Raw genomic sequence first — 20643 nt, 5'->3', positions numbered from 1 at the left:
CCAAGCTTGGAAAATTGGATAGTATCTCAGATCTAAGACCTGTCTGGAAAGAATAACTCCATTGCAGATTGATGTAAGTCTCCATATTAGACTTGCTTACATTCCAAATGAACCCTAAGTTATGTTATAACAAGACTTAATTTTTAAGGGGCGCCTGGGTGGCGCAGTCGGTTAAGCGTCCGACTTCAGCCAGGTCACGATCTCGCAGTCCCGGAGTTGGAGCCCCGCGTCAGGCTCTGGGCTGATGGCTCAGAGCCTGGAGCCTGTTTCCGATTCTGTGTCTCCCTCTCTCTCTGCCCCTCCCCCATTCATGCTCTGTCTCTCTCTGTCCCAAAAATAAATAAACGTTGAAAAAAAAAAATTAAAAAAAAGACTTAATTTTTAAATTGTCTTTATTCCTGCTCACCTTCAACACTACTAAAAACAGTTGTGCCTTAAATGATGAAGGCCAAAGTATGTATTAAATCTCATTCAACAATGCTTTACTGCAGGTATTTCACAATCCCCAGGTAATAGTGCCCACGTATCAGGAGAAAATAATTTATCCAAATTCCTCAGCATCATTAGAAACTAAAGCACATGAAAATATTCAAGTAACGAAGTCAATGTGAATACGCAGCACTGACTCTACAAGTTTTTTTTAAGTTTATTTATTTGACAAAGAGACAGAGACAGAGACAGAGACAGAGACAGAGCGCGAGAGCGAGAGCGAGCGAGCAGGGAAGGTGCATTGAGAGAGGAAGAGAATCCCTGACATGGGCTTGACCCCACAAACCATGAGATCATGACCTGAGCCAAAATCAAGAGTCAGATGCTCAAATGACTGAGTCACCCTGACACCCCTAGTGTACATTTTAGACCTACATGAACAGACCCAGACTGCACTATGATAATTTTTTACATTTTCAGTAACAACAACAAACCTTCCATTGGTTATTACTTGTGATTAGTTTCACACAAAATATTCTTGCCAAGTAAACAGCACAGAATGTTTTTTTATTTGTATTAATCTGCATAAATCATTTAGTTTGAAATGTAGATTTTTTTTTTATTGAAAAGAAACCTACCTTAGGTTTTTATTTTCTTTTAATTTTTTATTGAAATATAAACATACAATGGCCTATTAGTTTCAGGTGTACAACAGGATTCAGCCATTCTATCCATTACTCAGTGCTCATCAAGATAAGTGTACTCTTAACCCCCTTTATCTATCTCATGCATTCCGACTGCACCTTGCCTCTAGGCAACCTCCAGTTAGTTCTCCATATGTAAGAGCCTGTTTTTCTCTTTTTTTCTTTATTTTGTTTTAAATTCTTAAAATTTAAATTTAAGATTCTAAATTCCACATGAGTGAAATCATATAGTATTTGTCTTTCTCTAACTTATTTCATTTTGTAGGTCATAACTTTATGAACTAGGCCAAACTGTTTATGGTTTCTATTGCTATTATGTATCTCAGTTTCTCAGGAAAATAATTTGAAACTGGCATTTGTGGCTGTTAGACTTAAACATATTATGGTTACATCTCAACAAATGGTTCTCTTATAGCCTAAAACTATTACCTAGCTCTGGAGGGCCTCATTTACTAATAGGAAGTTAACAGTCATGAATAAATACAAGAATTAATAGTAACATTCAGTTTATTCTTAATTACCCATGCCAATGGAGATAAACAGTGATACAGATAATTCTAACATAATAAAACAGATTACAAGCATCATTGGTATTTGGCTGTGTAATGTGTGTATCCTTAGACATGAGGAGTATGCTTTGGCAAGTCATAATATTCCAAGTCAAATATTGATTTTCCCTTGGGCTAAATGTCTTGGGCAAAGCAAGATACTATGCTAGCTTCTGCCTACTCTTCACACCAAGGTTCTTTTATTCTTTCTAATAACAAATATTTACTGAGTGTCTAACTTGATCTTAGCACTGTGCTAATAAGCACTATTCCTTAGAGAATATGCTCTGACCTAAACATGGCTTTGCTCAAAGTAGAGCACTCCGGGTTGGAAAAAGGGAAAACAAACAAAATCACTTTCTTATAATTATTCTAGAATGTAAATAAAAGATAATGATCCCCTCAAACTAGTTTTTGAGGTTTTCAGGAATGAATGCCAGCTACTGTAAGAAACAAAAAGTAAAGGGGCACCTGGGTAGCTCAGTCGGTTAAGTGTCCTACTCTTGATTTTGGCTCAGGTCATGATCTCATGGGTTCATGGGATCATGCCCCACATTGGGCTCTGCACTGACAGCACTAAGCCTGTTCAGGATTCTGTCTCCCCACCTCTCTCTGCCCCTCCTCCACTTGTTCATGTTCACTCTCTCAAATAAGTAAACATTAAAAAAAAAAAAAAAAAGAAACAACAACAACAAAAACCAACAGGAGAGACAATATTCTCTGACCACTGCATTTAGGAGTAGGCATATTCATTAGCAGCATAAAGGATTGATTATACTAGGGATAATTATACTTGGGCAACATGAGGGCTGTGTATAAGATTAGTGACAGAACCTAATGCTTCAGATGGACCTTTACTTTTGATATGCTAATATAACTGAACCAAAAAGTCCTCAATGTAACCCATGATCAATTTTAGGGAAGAAAGTACCTGCACACACCATGGCTGTTCATAAAATCAATAACCATTCATTCACACAAGTATTTCCTGAGTGCCTACTAGGTTCCAAGACCTATTCTGAATACCAGGAATGGAAGCGTAAACAAAACAGACCACAGCCTTACTCTCCTGGAGTTTGCCCTCTGGTCAAAGGAGGAAGGCAATAAAACACAGATATGTAATCTATTACACATTGACAAGTGCAAGGGGACAAAGAAAAAGCAAGGGATGGAGCACATAAGAAATATAAACTTCTTAAGCTGGGTACTAGAAAAAGCCTCAGAAAGAAGGCAACGGTTAGGCCAAAGCCTAAAGAAAGAGGAAGTGATGGAGCAAGTCAGGAGGATGGCTGGTGGAAGAGCATTCCAGGTTAAAGAAAGCAGCAGTCAGTGTCAATGCCCTGGAGCAACAGAAGAATTGTTGAAATGCAGTGAGTGAGGGAGAGCCCAGAAGGAGATAAGGACAAACAGACCAGAACCAGAGCACGTAGGGGCTCTTGGACAGAAGTACTTTACTCTCAGTGAGATGGAGAGACAACACAGCATCTGAAGTGGATGGACGTGATCTGACTTCTTTGATGAATGATCCCTGACAGCTGTGTAGAAAAATAGGCCTGCAGTCGATCAAAGGAGGTTATTACAAAACCCAGATAGAGGCAGTGGCTTGCATTAGAGTCGTAATGACAGAGGTTTTGAGAATTAAGAATGCAGGCATATTTCCCAAGTCGAAATGATCAGATGTGCTGATGGACTGGATGCGAGATATGAAAGGAGAAGATTCAAGAAAGACTCCACAGTTTGCGACCCAGTATGATAATCCACCAACGTATACAATGGAGAACTTTTTTTTAAAGTTTATTTTTTTATTTTGAAAGAGAAAGAGAGAGCAGGGGAGGGACAGAGAGGCAGAGACAGAGAATCCCAAACAGGCTTCATAGTGTCAGAGCAGAGCCCAATGTGGGGCTAGATCCCATGAAGTGTCAGACTATGACTTGAGTCAAAATCAAGAGGAGGACACTTAACCGACTGAGCCATTCCAGCTGCCCTGACAGTGAAGAACTTATAATTCCCCTGGCTCTCACTCCAGCCAGTTAATGCTCCATGACTCACTTCTAAAAACATTGACTACTTCAAGGCAGGTAAGTCTACTTGTCCAAAATAACTGAGGGAAATATATGTTTCTTACCCAAATGTTCGTTAAAAAAATAAATAAAAATTTAAAAAACAAATAATAAATAAATAAGCTTTGCAGTATCATTGCTGCCACTGGAGGGCTGTAAAATGCTGTCTGGAAACAGAGTCGAAAGGAAAAACAGCTGCCTGCCTCCCAGGGGTTTAGAATTAGCTTAGGTGGACAGGAACATGAGCCTACAGCTGATCGCTAGTACTGAAAATGGCCCAGGAACACAAATGACGACCACTCAGAATTCTTAAGCCCTTTTCTAAGGATGCAAACTGCCAACTCAAAACATCACCTTCTTTTTGAAATACCGCATCTATATGTGTGGCCACAGGTGCAAGGGAATACAGACTGGAAAGATCATCAGCGGTTATGACCCTCTGGCCAATTCCAATGGTTCTGCTCCAGGACAAAGGAATCCGACCAAATTTTTTATTTTAGGAAGAGTATTTACAAAACGCTATTACCTCAATATAATTCACTTTCAACTAAGAGCATAACAATACCGCACTAAGAAACATGGGGGAATTGAAGCCCTTGAAACTTTGTGGGAAAAAGTTGCCAAACTGTAACCTATCTAAGCAATGCCAGTGGGGCAATGCAGCAGTTTAGAAATAGGGACACTGGTTACAGGGGAGACAGAGAGTAGCTGTTGTACATAGGATTTTCAGAACCTTCTCATCAAAAATGGAGAATTCATTTCTGCTATGATGTGGAACCATTTTCCCTTTGTGTTCTCAACTTTCATCTTGCTTCTTCATTAGACTGAAGTAAAGTTTCATCTGGCTTAAAGTTCATTAAGTCAAATATTTCATAAGCCACTAAGGTTGATTTCTCAATTCCCAGAAAGTAAAAAATAATCAACCATTTGTATTCAGGAAAGGAGAAAAGAAAACATACTTAGCATCTTGTTGAAGGTTCCATACTAAATACACAGACACACATACACCATTTACACATGTATACATACACACACACACACATATAGGTATATCTAGCTTTAAAAATGTTAGTTACTATGTAAAAAGGACTTTCAAAGAAAATAAGTTACTCAGTAATTCCATTTGGATAGTCTCAGTTTTTACTGAAGCACTATTTTCATGCTTTTAAAACTTAGAGACCTAAAACTTATTTAACAAATAATAATTTATACCAAAGTTTTACTGCAATTATACTATTTATGTATCAATTATGTGATATATGAACTACACATGAACTACATATCACAGAAGGACATTGGTCGATTGTAAACATGTAACTTTGAAACGTGTGGGTTGATATATTCTACTTAAATGTGTCTGTTTAACTTTTAACTACAGTAAGTAAATATGGCTAAACAGATTTCCACACAGGTTGGAAGCTTTATTTAGTATGGTCTGTCTTAACACTCAAGTTATGTGGCATATGTGAAATTCATTTTGAGAAGCCAAGGAGAAAGTGATAAGCACCTCAAAGAAACAGACAGTCACCTTCTGGGCAGAGGAAACCAAAGCATAAGGAAAGATCCTCAGGATATCCAGTCGAGAAGAGAGTATCTTAGGCTTTCCTGGCCATACACTCTGCAACTACTCAGTGCTGTCTGAGGCACAAGGGCAGCCAAAGACAATATGTAAATGAACGACAGTGGCTCTGATCTAAAAGGTTTTATTTACAAAAACAAGCAGAGGTCAGATTTAGGTTATAAGCCATGTTTTGCCAACCCCTTCCCTAGACTATAGCTCTCAATGCCTTTTTAAATAGCAAATCAAGTAAGAAACACTCTTTCCATTACGTATGTACAACAGATACCTAGGTAGCTCTCACAATACAATGCTAACTACAAGCGAGGCACTTTGATAGTTCTTACTCTATTCCATGTTCGTTTTTCTGTTTTGGGGGGATTTTTTAAAATACCATCGGAAACCACTGAGTTGATCTCACAAATGGCTAGTGATTCACAGTGAAAAAAAGCTGCTTCAGTGTGAACAGCAGCTGGAATTTATGAGTTACTGATTATCCCAAGGAATAATGAAAGCTTTCTAGGAGTATATAAGATTCATTGAATGTTTTCATTCATTCATTGAATGAATGATTCACTCATTCATTTGCCATGCACTGGTATATGTTCTAGGAATCTAGCAGTATTTAGTAAGTTCTCCATATCACCATTATTCAATTAAGTACCAAGAAGTATTTTCAAAATCAAGCTGAGCTATAATCTATACTAAAATAAAACCTTTACAATAAATTAAAATTATAATTCTTTAATTAATGAAGATGGCTTTACCTATATTATTTAAAAGCAGTGAGTATGTTACAATATATAGTAATGATATATTGATAGTCGAAGTATACAACAGAGAACTCTTAGCTCTCCCGGCTCTCCCTCCTTCCCACCTCCAAAAGTCAGAAAAGATCTAAGGATTTAAAATGACTTCATCCACAGCCCAACTACATGCCATCTAATTTTCACCATCAACTGACCTATAGCAGATGATGAAGGTAAAAAGAATTTAAAAAAATATAAAAGATGTTCCAAAATCTGTTTCAGTATGACATGTGTTCAGTTAAACCTGCCTAAGGAAACTTCCATAAAACCAACTTTTAATAGTTAGAAAAATGTTTTTGCATATCAAATAACTACTCTGCATTATCAAAACAACAGCTAAAACACGGACTCTAGGAGCAGAGATTTTTGCCTACTTTTTTTTTTTCCACTGCCATATATCCAGAATTTAGAGGAATTCTTGTCACTTAGTAGATCCTAAGTATTTGCTGCATGCAAGAATAGTAAAAAAACAAATGACTTGTCAACTTGTTTATTAGGGCATTCAAAAGAACATAAAACGTAAATTATTTAAAAGTAACATATTTAAAGATTTCTTGACATTTGCAGCTTAATTGGTTTATCAATCTTCTGATTGGTCAGAAATCAATGTCTGAGTGTTTTTACAAAGATAAAAAAATCATCTTACCTTCTTTTTCTACTCTAAAAACAAAAGTTCTTTGTGTTGTAACAACTTCAAATTTGTTGTCTCCTTGAACTCGTACCGTAGATATAGCAGAAAGAGGAATTATTCCTTTTGAATACTTCTCCTGTGTTCGTTAGAGAAAAAAATAAATAAGACAAATTAAAATTGAATTCTCATGACCTTATCAGAAATAGAATGGTAGCATATTTACAGGTGCTTCTCTTTCATAATTTTAAGCTAAATTTTTTAGATGACATACAAATAGTACATATATCCTCATTCACACCTAACACCTCAGAAAGGAAAATATTAAATGGCCCTTTCAAGTAAGATATCTTTTCAATTTTCTCATCTGGAATTAAAAATAAAAGGCAAAGAATCAAACACAATTGTAGTAGACCAGCAATATACAGTTCCAAAAGCCAACACTATGTTTTTTAAAACAATCTGATCAAAATGATCTTATGGTGTTTGCAGGCATCTGCTGGCCATAATGGGTACTGTAACTAAACTATTTCAAAACTACTGCTATTACACATTGTGAACAAAATGTATCTCAAACCCCAGATTGCTGGACTGTATTAAATATATTACTCAATGGTTCTAATCATTATCTTAATATCACAACTGCATCACTTTACCTGTAATTCCCCAATAAAAAAGACGAAAGAATTAAAAAGATGGATAGGACTGTTTGCAACTGGCACATACGTATTACAACTGGGGCTGTATGCAACTGGCATTTACATTTTATCATCTTGCTCAAGAAGATCTTCCTGAAGACTCTTGGTAGCTTTCTCTGTCTTCATTTTTCTGGATCCACCAACACCATTCATCACAATGACCACCCCGCCATTTCAGCTATTTAGCTATTAAGTGTGTAATATTTACTGGGCCTCGTGTTGGAAAGAAAATTCCAGGGGCAGCTGGGCATCTCAGTCAGTCAAGCAGCTGACTTTGGCTCAGGTCATGATCTCATGGTTCGTGAGGTCGAGCCCTGCACTGGTGTCTGTGCTGACAGTCGGAGCCTGGAGCCTGCTCTGGATTCTGTGTCTCCCTCTCTCTCTGCCCCTCCCCTGCTGGCACTCATGTGTGCGCACGAGGATGTGTCTCAAAAATAAATAAATGTTAAAAACATGGGGGCGCCTGGGTGGCGCAGTCGGTTAAGCGTCCGACTTCAGCCAGGTCACGATCTCGTGGTCCGTGAGTTCGAGCCCCGCGTCAGGCTCTGGGCTGATGGCTCAGAGACTGGAGCCTGTTTCCAATTCTGTGTCTCCCTCTCTCTCTGCCCCTCCCCCGTTCATGCTCTGTCTCTCTCTCTCTCTGTCCCAAAAATAAATAAACGTTGAAAAAAAAAAAATTAAAAAAAAAAAGAAAATTCCAAATAGTATTTATACATTCAAGGAGTCTCAAACTGAAAGCCCAGCTAATGTAATGAAAGAAAAGTTTAAAACTGAGCACAAACCATGGAATATACAGGTCCAAAGATGGGAACTCTCAGCTCTGCTTAAAAGAGATCAGATGTGTTTTCACAGACATAATGATATTAGAGCCTGACTTGAAGAAACCTTAAGTTTACCAGATAACCAGTTAGACAGCATTAATAATAGAGGTGTAAGGAGAGAAATAAGAGGATCCACAGTGTAGAGTCAAAAGAGGTGAATCTGGAAACATACATCAAAGGACACATTTCGAAAGATCTTAAATATCAGAAGAATTTGAACACATCTTTATGGGGCTTCTTCTACTATTTACACCATTATTCATGGAACCCTCATTTTTGAGCAGACCCCAAAGTATCTGAAGCAACTTGTTAGGAAAAAAAAAAAAAATCATTAAACCATTCCATGCAGATTTCGCCTCGGGTCATGATCTTGTGGTTCGTGAGTTCCAGCTCCGTGTCAGACTCTTGCACTGACAGCTCAGAGCCTGGAACCTACTTCAGATTCTGTGTCTCCCTCTCTCTCTGCCCCTCTCCTGCTCATGCTCTGTCTCTCTTTCTCTCTCAAAAATAAATAAACATTAAAAAAATTTTTTAAAGGGGCACCTTGGTGGCTCAGTTGGTTAACCGTCCAACTTTGGCTCAGGTCATGATCCAGCTCCAGTTCGTGAGGTCAAGCACCACGTGAGGCTCTTGTACTGACAGCTCAGAGCCTGGAGTCTGCTTAGGATTCTGTGTGTGTCTCTCTCTGCTGCCCCTCCCCTGCTTGGGCTCTGTCTCTCCCTCTCTCTCTCACAAAATTAAACTTTTTTTTTTTTTTTTTTTAATTTAAACCATTCCATGTAGAGAACAAGTGCCAAGGACATATTCCTCTCAGTGGCAAACTTCTGCCATGCATACCAGAGAGGTAAGGAACAGTCACCGTCAGCAACATGGTGTTCTACTGGGAGGTTATCCTCTGCCAGTTGACAAGATACACTATACTATCCTGTTTCCCTCTACTCCTTTGTTGGCTTCTTCTCTTCCAATGCCTCTGCTCCAATCTGCCATCCCTGACTACTATATGTATACATCAAAGCTCTATGCATTCAACACCATTTAAAATGCCAATGCCACAAAAGCTTTCCCACATCCCCTCACACAGCCAAAACTGGTAAGATATCTGAACTGTAATTGAAGATGCTGAGTGGGCAACCTCACAGAAAAAGAAGGATGTCAAGAAGTAAGTACAAGGCAGCTTTTCTTCTCCTGGTTTTCCTTTTTGTTTGTTTGGGGTTTTTTTGTGTATATTTTTTTGTTTTTATTTTTTATATTTTCTAAAAAAATCCCTTCTTACCAACTTTCAGCTACCAACTTTCTGAGGAAAATTCTCAAATCTGTTCGGTCAACTCCAGCCCCATATTTCAAGTCGTCAATTGTATATATAACTATCCCATAAGCACCTCACACTTTAAATCATCTCCTGAAAACATACCCTTCCCCTCTGTAACCTGTTCATTAAATCTCGCTCTTCTAGTCAGTCTTAAATAGTCTTTGATTCGTGTCAATCCTTTGCACCCGCATAATTCAGGACTCTCTCTATAGCGACATACCAACTTCCTCCCTTCTACTCCCGGACTCTCTCCAGTCACATGAACCTTCTTTGCGGTTCTAACACACCATGTTTCTGCCCAATACAGTGCCTTTTCTTACTCTGTTCTTCAAGGAATGTTGTCCAAATCCAGCTTCACATAGTTACTCCCTCTACATCCTTCACATTTCAGCATAAATAGATGCTCCAGAAGAAATGTTTTCTGACCAGCCTCTTTTCACCTGGTCAGATAACCTTAATTTAAGCTAAGAGCAACCTGCATTTGTCCTTAATAGCAATTACTAACTACAATTCCAATGGTGATTTTTATATTTACTGTGTGATCATTTGATTAATAGTCTCCCCAAAGACACTGTGGGTCATATGTCTATTTTCCTCATACCTTTCACATAATCAGCACTGTAGAAGTATTTTCTCAATGAATGAATTCTATGACCAATCAATCACAATCATATCAAACTCTGACAGCTCATTTTTCATATTTTTCTAAATTCATTTTTAACACTTCCACTGGCCTACACAGCCTACACCCAGATAAATTAATGTCTGATTTACTGCATACTCCCCTGATTTGCCTCCCTACTTTCAGCTTCTTTTACTTCTAATCTTCCTTGCATGTTATTGTGCAAATGTCATAGTTGGAATAAATTTTAAAAGGCTTCATTGAGGGGGATAAAAAATGGATCTTGAAGTTTACACAGGATTCTGATGGATGGCAACGGTTCAGAACGTTCAGATGAAAGCACAAAAACATGCAGGCAAAAATACAGGAAGAAAGATATGCTCACGTTCCCCACAGTGTGTACCCAGACACTACTGAACAAAGTCATGCAAAGAAATACGTGACTGGCTGGCTTAAAGGAACCCCAATGAATGCAGGTGGGTTATGATGGCAATACTAGGCAAGACTAGACCACTTGGTGCTACAGGAATAAGAAAAGTGGGAAAGTGTCTCCCCAGTGTCAGGAACCTCAGATGTGGGAAAGAGCATAGTACCTTTGGGGACAGCTCGAGGACCTCTCTGGCTATACATCTATAGTGGCAGAGAGCAGACTGAGAAATCTACAAAGTCCAAAAACATTTACACTTCATCTCTAAGGTGATCCATCCTCACATCTTACTTTGCTTAAAAATTACAGGAGCTTATAAAAACACATCTCCAGTGAGATGATTAAGCATTTGTTGAGTTAAAATGTTACCATTAACAAGGAAATTTTCCTTCCTCTAGATCTGCTTAACGAGATTAAAAAACAGTTCCTTCAAAAAAGTAACCCGCCCACATGCTCATAATAGTAGCATATTTAACAGGTAAGTACGCTGTAAGAGAAACAGAAAAATCAATTCCCCCGAGTGATAAAAATGTACTTAACAAGCTAATTATCATGTCTCTTTAACCTCAGGAAGTTATAGTTTCTCTAATGGCTCATTTATCATCTGAGATCCCAAGAAATCTCATAATCGTTAATACTACATAAGTTGATTTTACATTCACTTCTAACAACACATGATAAAGACAATGTAGAGGAGAAAAAAGACAACAGGCTCAGAATGATTGTGTTTTTCAGAGTGCAAAATTTTCCTTAAGGACAGAAATTGTAAAGCATCCCTTGAGCCCATAACAGACAGATATCAAGGTCAAGTCTGTCACTTATCTCCTACCACTTCCAGACAATGAAACTACCACAGGGCAATTCTGCCCACAGCTGAGTGAGAATAGGGGTGAGTTAGATTTCTTGGCAGGTGACAAGATATCAGGGCTGTTGGGATAATGCCATTTTCAGCAATACAATGAAAACGTTCTTGCAGAGATGTGACTGAGCAGCACTGACAAAAGGGAAAGAAAACCAGGGAAAATGCACAGGTGTGCCCAACCACACACTCCTCGGTTGCACCTTTAAAACACTGAAAAGCCTAACTATTGGGTGCACGTGCCCAGTAAAACTACACACTCATCTGAGACAGCAGCAATTGCCACACCTGCGCCTTCTGGACACTGGCCTTAAAACGCCCTCTTCCCAGTCCTCTAACCCAATCCACTCTTCTGCGAGAGGGTCACAACGGAAACTGTATCTCCTTTTAGGCAACATTCCAATGTTTTTATTTTTTGCCAAGATGAAACCAATCATCTGGATAGTAAAGGAATGAAATGCCACAGAAAATGATTCAAATTTTTAAAAAATTGTTAAGTTAGAGAATTTATACACGTTATTTTTAACATGAACTTTTTATCACAATTTCAAACCAAGGCTGCATTATTTCATTGTATCAATATATAAAAATGTGACAGGCACTCATCTCACTGAAGCTGAAATGAGCTTAAAATTTTTTTTAATGTTTATTTTTTTGAGAGAGAGCACACGCAAGCAGGGGAGGGGCAGAGAGAGAGACACACACAGAATCCAAAGCAGGGTCCAGGCTCCGAGATGTCAGCACAGAGCCCAACACGCAGCTCAAACTAAACAAACTGTGAGATCACGGCCTGACCAAAGTCTGGCGCTTAACCAACTGACCCACACAGGAACCCTGAGATGAGCTTTTAAAGGACAAACAGAAATGAGTCCAGTTGGACACAGATACCAGAAATTCTCTTTCCCAAATGGAGATAATGAGACCACTGCCAATAGAGCCTCATGGCATGGAAGCCTGTCTCCTCCTGAATAGACTTCCCCTCATTTCGATCAAACCAGAGAATGGCACAGCTGCTGAAAAAAACTAGAGGTCAGATTCAGCCACACAGACCACATCATACCCACCAGTGGCACAGAAACTCTCAACGTTCAAATGTACAAGCAAACTAAAAACAATAGCTGAGGAAAAAAAAAAACAGCTTTCAAAAAATATTGATCCCACCATCCTGCAAACCTCCAAGAGGTGTGTTTAGGGGCACCTGAGTGGTTCAACCAGCTCGTGAGATTGAGCCCCACGTCGGGCTCTACACTAGCATCACGGAACCTACTTGGAATTCTCTCTCCCTCTCTCTGCCCGTACCCTGCTTGTGCATACATACTCTCTTACTCTCAAAATAAATAAACATTTTTTTAAAAAATGTGTTCAAATTTATTTGATGCTTTATTTGGATCTCTGCAAATTGAAACCAAATAATTAAATACTTCTCTAAGCTTTCTATTGTTCTTAATATTGTAGCATGTAAGTGTATGCTACTTTCTATCTAAAAGCAAATTCTCTTCTGCCTTGTAGCACTGAAGAATAAATATATACAAGGGAGTCTAAGTTTCTATTCAAGCCATAAATATCACAATAGGAAGTGAAAATCTCCTTATGAGAAAATAATGTTAAGTTATAAGCTATAAATAAGAAAATGTGCTTCTGTGTTAAATGAATATGTTAAGGGAATGTACGTAGTTAAGACTATAAAACTACCTGATTTTAATTAACCAAAAATATGATATATTTATATGTTCCAGCTTTTCATTAAGGAAACCATCAAACACAGAGAAGTTGAAAGATTTCTACAATGGACATCCATATATCCTCCACCCAGATTTGACAACTGTTAACGTCTTCAGTTTCTGTCTTACCTAACTATATGTGTGTGTGCAAATATATGTATTTGTAAATATAAATATGTAGATAAGTAACCTGTGTCAAACACGTGCAGATATAACATGTCAAATATTTCAGCCCACATCTAAAAATACAGACTGTCTCATACCTAATGAAGACATGATCAAAACAGTATCATGTGGGTAAGACTCACTTGCCTAAAAACTAAACTGGGACCACTTTCACATCAAGATATTCAATGAGCTCTAACCCCAAAGAACCTTCTCAGCTTCATCTCCCGCAATTCTCCTTCATATACTCTATTTTCTAATCAGAAAATTGATTTCCCACCTGGACATGTTATTGTTCTCTAAATAGGCATGTTCTGTTCTCTCTAGTCTCAATGTACAAACGTTCCTCTTTTGTCAAGACTCATAGCAAAAGAAATCTCATGCAAGAAGCCTTCTTTGTTTATTCTATACCCTTCCAGAGTACAAAGTAACCTCTCTGTGTTGCCATTTCCTAGTTGTAGTATCCTCTGGTAAACATTCTTCAGTGTTCTCTAGGAGAAAGACCATTTCTTATCCATCCTTAGGTCATTCACAATTCCTATAGTTTGTAGCAGTTACTCCATAAATAATTGCTGCATGTATAATTTTTTTAATCAAAATTGTATATGTCAAGGAAAAGTTAAACTATGAAAAGAATGTTTCACCCTGCATAAACTCTTTTCACGTTGATAATCCAACTCCTGTTCTTAAAAATTGAATTGCTTGCTTAGTATACTGAAATACATCTTATATGTGTAAGACAATCTTTGAGAACTACAAAATGTACTTACCTTCTCATTATTGTAATAAGAAATGCTAAGGCCATCAAATTTCACCCATCTCTTCTGAAACATGCGTTTTCTGTAAGACATATGAAATTGTTATTGGACATTCAAGTATCATGAACTTGGCTTTTAAACACATTTGTAATGTAACTGTGTTGAGTACATTCCTAGTGTAGAAAACACTAGGCTATGACAATGTACAGTTTTGGTAATGGTATGTAGCTAATAATACATAAATGACACTTCCTAATCAGTTAAAATAGGTATTTAAAACAATGATACTGTCGATACTGGCACAAAAATAGACATAGATCAAAGGAACAGAATAGAGGTCCCAGAAATAAACCCACATTTATATGGTCAATTAACCTACCACAAAGAAGGCAAGAATATACAATGGGATAAAGACAGTCTCTTCAATAAATGGTGCTGGGAAAAATGGATAGCTATATGCAAAGGGATGAAAGTGGACCACTTTCTAGCACCATACGTAAATATAAGCTCAAAATGGATTAAATACCTAAATATGAGACCTGAAACCATCAAAATCCTAGAAGAGGACATAGGTAGTATTTTCTCTAACATCAGCTATACGAACGTTTTTCTAGATACGTCTCCTAAGGCAAGGGAAACAATTGCAAAAATAAACTACTGGGACTACATTAAAATAAAAAGCTTTTGCACAGTGAAGGAAACTATCAACAAAACAGACAATCTACTGAATGAGAGAAGATATCTGAAATTCACACATCTAATAAAGGCTGAATATTCAAAATATATAAACAACTTACACAACTCAACACCAAAAAAGCAAAGAATTCAATTAAAAAATGGGAAGAGGACCTGAATAGACATTTGTCCAAACAAGATATTCAGATGGTCAACAGACACAAGAAAAAACATTCAACATCACTAATCAGGAAAATGTGAATCAAAACTGCAAAGAGATACTGCCTTACAGCAGAATGGCTACAATCAAAATGACAAGAAATAACAAGTGTTGAAGATGTGGAGAAAAAGGGACCCTCGCGCACTGTTGGTGTAAATGTAAATTGGTACAACCACTGTGTAAAACAGCATGGAGTTTCTTCAAAAAATTAAAGATACCATATGATTGAGTAATTCCACTACAGAGTATTTACCAACAACCAAAAAAAAAACCCAAAAAACAACAACAAAAAAACCCCACAGGATTCTGGGAAAATATATGCACCCCATGTTTACTGCAGCATTATTTACAACAGCTGAGATATGGAAGCAACCCAAGTGCCCATTCATAGATGAATGGATAAAGATGTGGTGTGTGCACATGTGTATACATATACATGTATACATATACATGTATATGTATACATATACATATATATACAACAGAATATAATGCAGCCATAAAAAAAGGAAATCTCGCCATTTGTGACAACATGGACGGACCTAGAGAACATTACGCTAAGTGAAGTAAGTCAAACTGAGAAAGACAAATACCTTATGATTTTACTCATATGTGGAATCTAAAAAACAAAACAAATGAACAAAAAGCAGAATCAAACATAGACAACTGATGGTTGCCACAGGGGAGAGGGGTAGGAGGATGGGTAAAATGGGTGAAGGAGAGTGAAAGATACAGGCTTCCAGTTATGGAATGAATAGGTCATGGGAATAAAATATACAGCAGAGGGAATACAGTCAATGATACTGTAATAGTACTGTGTGGTGACAGATGGTAGCTATACTTGTGGTGAGCACAGCATGACTTACAGAGACGTTGAATCACTATATTGTACATCTAGAACCAATGTAACATTGTAGATCAAATACAAAATTTAAATAAATAAAGCCATGATACTGTTAACAGTATTAGTATCCTCATTCATAAGGCTGAGTGCAAAACAAAGTGTAGTCAGAAACACTATCATTGCACCCATTTCCCTGATGGAAATAACCCTTTAATAAGGACAATACAGGGGCACCCAGCTGGCTCAGTTGGTAGAGCATGTGACTCTTATTCTCATGCTGGGGGTAGAGTTTACTTAAAAATTAATTAATATTTAAAAAAAGAGAATATAAACTTTCATCCTTCATTAAGCTTATAGCATTTATTTTATTTTACCTTAACTTTTGCTTTGGAGCATTTAGCAATATTTTGCTAAAATAACAAAGCTTTGTCAACTGAATAAAAATTATTTAATTTTCATCAAATGAGCTGAAAAAAGCCCTGTATACAAAACCCTTTACAATCATCCAAAATTCGCTAAAATATTAACATTTTTCAAAAAGAATCAGATGAAAGGCAAATACAGTTTAAAATGACTACTAAAAATAAGAAACAAAGCAAAAAATGTAATCACATGTTTCCTATTTAGGTTGGAAAGAAAAAAACTTTTTCTATTTAAGAGAAAAATGAAGAACCAATTTCCACTTGGGCTTCGTTTTGTTTTGTTTTGTTTTGTTTGTTTTCAGAACCCTTCCCTGAAGTGAGATAATCCTATTCTCTAAGTGACTTTTCTCTACTTGACACAATATAGATACTTTTAGCTTTTAACACAGATCATCTATAAGAGCTAACTTCCTGTTTCAATAAAGTCATTTGTAAACAAACATGTAAATAACAACCATTTTGTAGTTTTCTAACACACTTCAAATAAGGGATTGGTATAATATTATGTGGTTTTTATAAGATTTAAAGATAGAAAAAGAACTTCTAGAAGTATGGAGACCTTGTCTTCCCAGCTGTTTTCTGAGCTGCAGAAAGGGAGCTCAAGCTTGTATTTCACTCAAGTGAAATACAGTGAGCCTCCCACACTGATCTATTCTGCTTCACATAAAATTAGAGCAAACCTGATCAAATTGAGAGAAAAGTTTCAAAGTTGATCAGTGCAGACATTTCCACATAGAAGCATTCGAATTACTTATGAAGTAAAATAAAGACTTTGAAATCATAAGCAAAACTAACCAGTCAGCTCTTTTTTCATCATCTTTCTGCTTCTTTTTAACTTCTCTTGGTCTGTGTTTTCTTACAGAAACACCCAATGTTTCTGTAAGAAGGTATTATGCTAAGTGAAATAAGTCAGTCAGAGAAGGACAGATAGCATATGTTTTTTACTCATATATGGAACTTGAGAAACTTAACAGGAAACCATGGGGGAAGGGAAGGGGGAAAAATAGTTATAAAAAGAGAGGGAGGGAGGCAAACCATAAGAGACTCTTAAATACAGAGAACAAACTGAGGGTTGATTGGGGGGAGGGGCGGGGAGAGGGGAAAATGGGTGATGGGCATTGAGGAGGACACTTGTTGGGATGAGCACTGGGTGTTGTATGTAAGCGATGAACCATGGGAATCTACCCCCAAAACCAAAAGCACACTGTATACACTGTATGTTAGCCAATTTGACAATAAATTATATTGAAAAAAGCAGTAACATGTAAGTATTTTAATAATCTTACATTAATGTAAGATGTAAATAATATGAGAAAATGTATACAGTGGGGTATGTATAAGGGGCTATTTGGAAACTGTACTTTCTGCTTAATTTTCCTGTAAACAATGCTGCTCTAAAAAAAAAAGTCTATTATTAAAAAAATTAATTCCCAGCATTAAACATTAAACATAATGAATATTACTTATAAACATAAGAAATATTAAGCACACAATAATAATACATTGAACAAATTAATCACTTTATACTCATGTCATGTTGATCTCTGTCATACTTGAAGTCAGGTAAATACAGATCTTCCCACACAATGTCAGCAATAATTCTGTAAATCAAGATTTTGTTGTGGATTCTACGTACCTTACATTATGAATGGTGGTAAGATGAGCTCAACAGTATATATAACCTTCCACTTCAGAATAAAAATAATCACCATCTGTAGGGAGATCTTAGAACCTTCCATTACCCCTCTATTCCTTTTGCTAACTACTTCTCTTTCAGAGATCCCCCATACTACCTACACAATTATTTCTTCCCTGATGAGCTAATTCAAAGCAGATGACAAAATTATCCTCCCTCAAAGCACTCTCTCCTTTTCCTCCTAACAAAGAGCACAATGTCTAACTGTATGTACATACAGTTGCCCAAATTCTGCCTCCCACACCGTATCTTATGCTTTCCAAGGACAAAGTCCAAGAGTGTTTCATCCCTTACTACATGATCAGGAACTGACACAGAGACAAGTATGGCACCAAAAAAAAAAAAAAAAAAAAAAAAAAAAAAAAAAAATCTGTCGAATGAATGAGTGACATGATCAAGCATAGTTCCTTTAGCAAGATGACAAACCTCAGTGACTAGAACTCAAGTAATTGGTACCTTAAAAAAAAAAAAAAAAAAAAAAGGTTGGCACAAGACAGGAAAACTTCTGAAAACTCAAAATTAAATTCCAAGTTTCAAAACCTGCCAAAGCATAGAGTGAAGAAAGTTTAGAGCCTACTTTAATATGTTTTACTTAAGATTGTTAACTGCAGCCATTTGGACTCCCAAAGCTTTCTTAGAATTCCATCACCAACCTGATACACAGTTTGGGGTCTGAGGCATCATCCAGGAGTGTAACACTTGTATCCACAGAAAAATGAGAAGAGAAAGAGACAGGACAGACAGTTTAGGGGTCAAAGATACCACCATCTGACCACATCTCTCGGGCACTAAAGACCAAAGACACACTCTATTCTTGGCTCTCTGAGCAAGGCCTCAACCAAAACCTCAGCTGATAGGAGACTTACTAGTCTCCGAGGTATTTTCCCAACCATTGAATTTTCACAACTACCTGGTAACTTCTAGATGTGTTCAGCCATTTTAGCTCAATATTTTTAAATATTATTAAATCCTTCTAATAATCCTATGGAGGGACAGGTAAACAGGACAAGTCCCAGCCCACAGGGGAATGGAATGAAAAGCCACAGGGTGTAGCAACTGAAGAAACAACCATTCTGTAGTTCGAGAGAGCCACTGGGCAATTCTACTAATGGTCCTTTCCTTCTGCTGCCATTCATTCATGCAGGCAGCCATCAAATCCGTTGGTACCTACCCAGTGGACACAATCCTACAGCCATATTGCTTCCTATCTCTACACTGGTTCTTGCTCGCGCCTTCTCAGAGGCTATTTTCTCCACTTAGAATGCTTCCGGCCTATTCTTGACATGGTTAGCTCCTTATCCTTGAAACATCAGCTTGAAAGTATCCCCTCCAAGTAGTCACCTGACTGCCACCTAAATCCTACAGAGCAACTTGGTCTCTTGATCCATTTCGTCACTTAATGACACCTAGCAGATTTTGGAATTCCATATTCGCTTTGCTTCACCCATCTCCCATGCTAGAAATTGAGATACTTGAGTGCAGAAAGTATTTGTTTATCAATATAAAACCAGCAACTGCCACAGTTTCTAGCAATAAAATGTGCTTAATAAATATTTAATGAACACAGGAACACATTTTTCACTGAAAAATGCTTACTCAAATCTGCATTATTTATATATTCAGAAGACAAACACCACTAAAACATTTTACCCTTAATTTCATGTTTTGCTTTTTTCAAATACTAAAGATCAGGGTTTTTTTTTAAATATGACAAAATAAAAGCTTTGTAAAATATTTTGTTATTAAAGAAAAATTAGAGCCTACAGAAAGCTTGGAAAATTCATCATTAAGCTTGGAAAATTCATCACTAATATCCATGTAATTTAAAAATACATTTTTTATGTTAAACACTTAAAATATACTTTGTAAAAAAGTATGCATTTGACATGTTATTAAAAATACAAATCAATACGAAATGTTTCCAAACTAAATTTATATAAATATTGTTTAATCTATTTTTTCCATAAAACACATCAACATTCAATTAACTGTTTTCTGCATGTAAGTTCAATACTGGATTATAATAACTGGTAATTAAATATAAGAACTTACATTTATATCCTTTCTCACATTATTCTCCTTTCTAGCAAATGAAAACTCAGATTTAATGTTGGTAAACCCTACATATTAATTAAAATTTCAATGAAATAACAGGGAGAACTTAAGGTGTTTCATATTTTAAAATAAATATCAATGAATACTAAATTTTTAAGAACTATCTTTTCTGTGCAACAGTTATATAGTTCCCTCACATTTTTAAAAAAGACTATTAGATATCAGCCAGCTAATTCCACTGGAATTACGTAAAATCAATCTACTACACACAATTAGAGGATACAAGAGTAAACATTTACTCTGATGTAACTTATGCTTTTCCCTAAAATTTTGCTTTACAGCTTAATTTGCTTAGTAAATGTTAAAAAAATAAGACAGGGTATAAAATACAGTGTCATCCAATACTGTGTTTCTACTGTCACAGGACACAAATTAGATATGAAATAACAATGAATTACTACACAAGAAAGACATTTTTAACGCATCAATTAAGAATTTATTTGCCATAATAATCCTCATAATAAAAACAGCAAACGGTTTGTTGTGCTTTGTTCTAGGCCCTGCTGCAAGGCAAAAACAAATACTAATTCATTTAATCCTCCAAGCAACCACATG

The 20643-nt window shown here is 36.8% G+C and overlaps 1 protein-coding gene across 2 annotated transcripts in view; it reads right to left on the bottom strand.

The window, feature by feature from the left end:
• Nucleotides 1-20643, bottom strand: part of ARAP2 (ArfGAP with RhoGAP domain, ankyrin repeat and PH domain 2) — a 179653-nt gene that overhangs the window by 135234 nt on the left and 23776 nt on the right. For both annotated transcript variants that reach the window (XM_043572810.1, XM_043572811.1), the window contains exons 6-7: nt 14129-14198; nt 6755-6875 (exon numbers count right to left, since the gene is read on the bottom strand). In XM_043572810.1, coding sequence (XP_043428745.1) covers nt 6755-6875; nt 14129-14198 — 191 coding nt within the window. The remainder of the gene's footprint in view (nt 1-6754; nt 6876-14128; nt 14199-20643) is intronic.

The sequence above is a fragment of the Prionailurus bengalensis genome, chromosome B1 (assembly GCF_016509475.1).
Source record: "Prionailurus bengalensis isolate Pbe53 chromosome B1, Fcat_Pben_1.1_paternal_pri, whole genome shotgun sequence".
In the NCBI taxonomy this organism is placed as follows: domain Eukaryota; kingdom Metazoa; phylum Chordata; class Mammalia; order Carnivora; family Felidae; genus Prionailurus; species Prionailurus bengalensis.
Note: the sequence above shows the minus strand (reverse complement) of the source record. Positions and strands in the feature narration are given on the sequence as shown.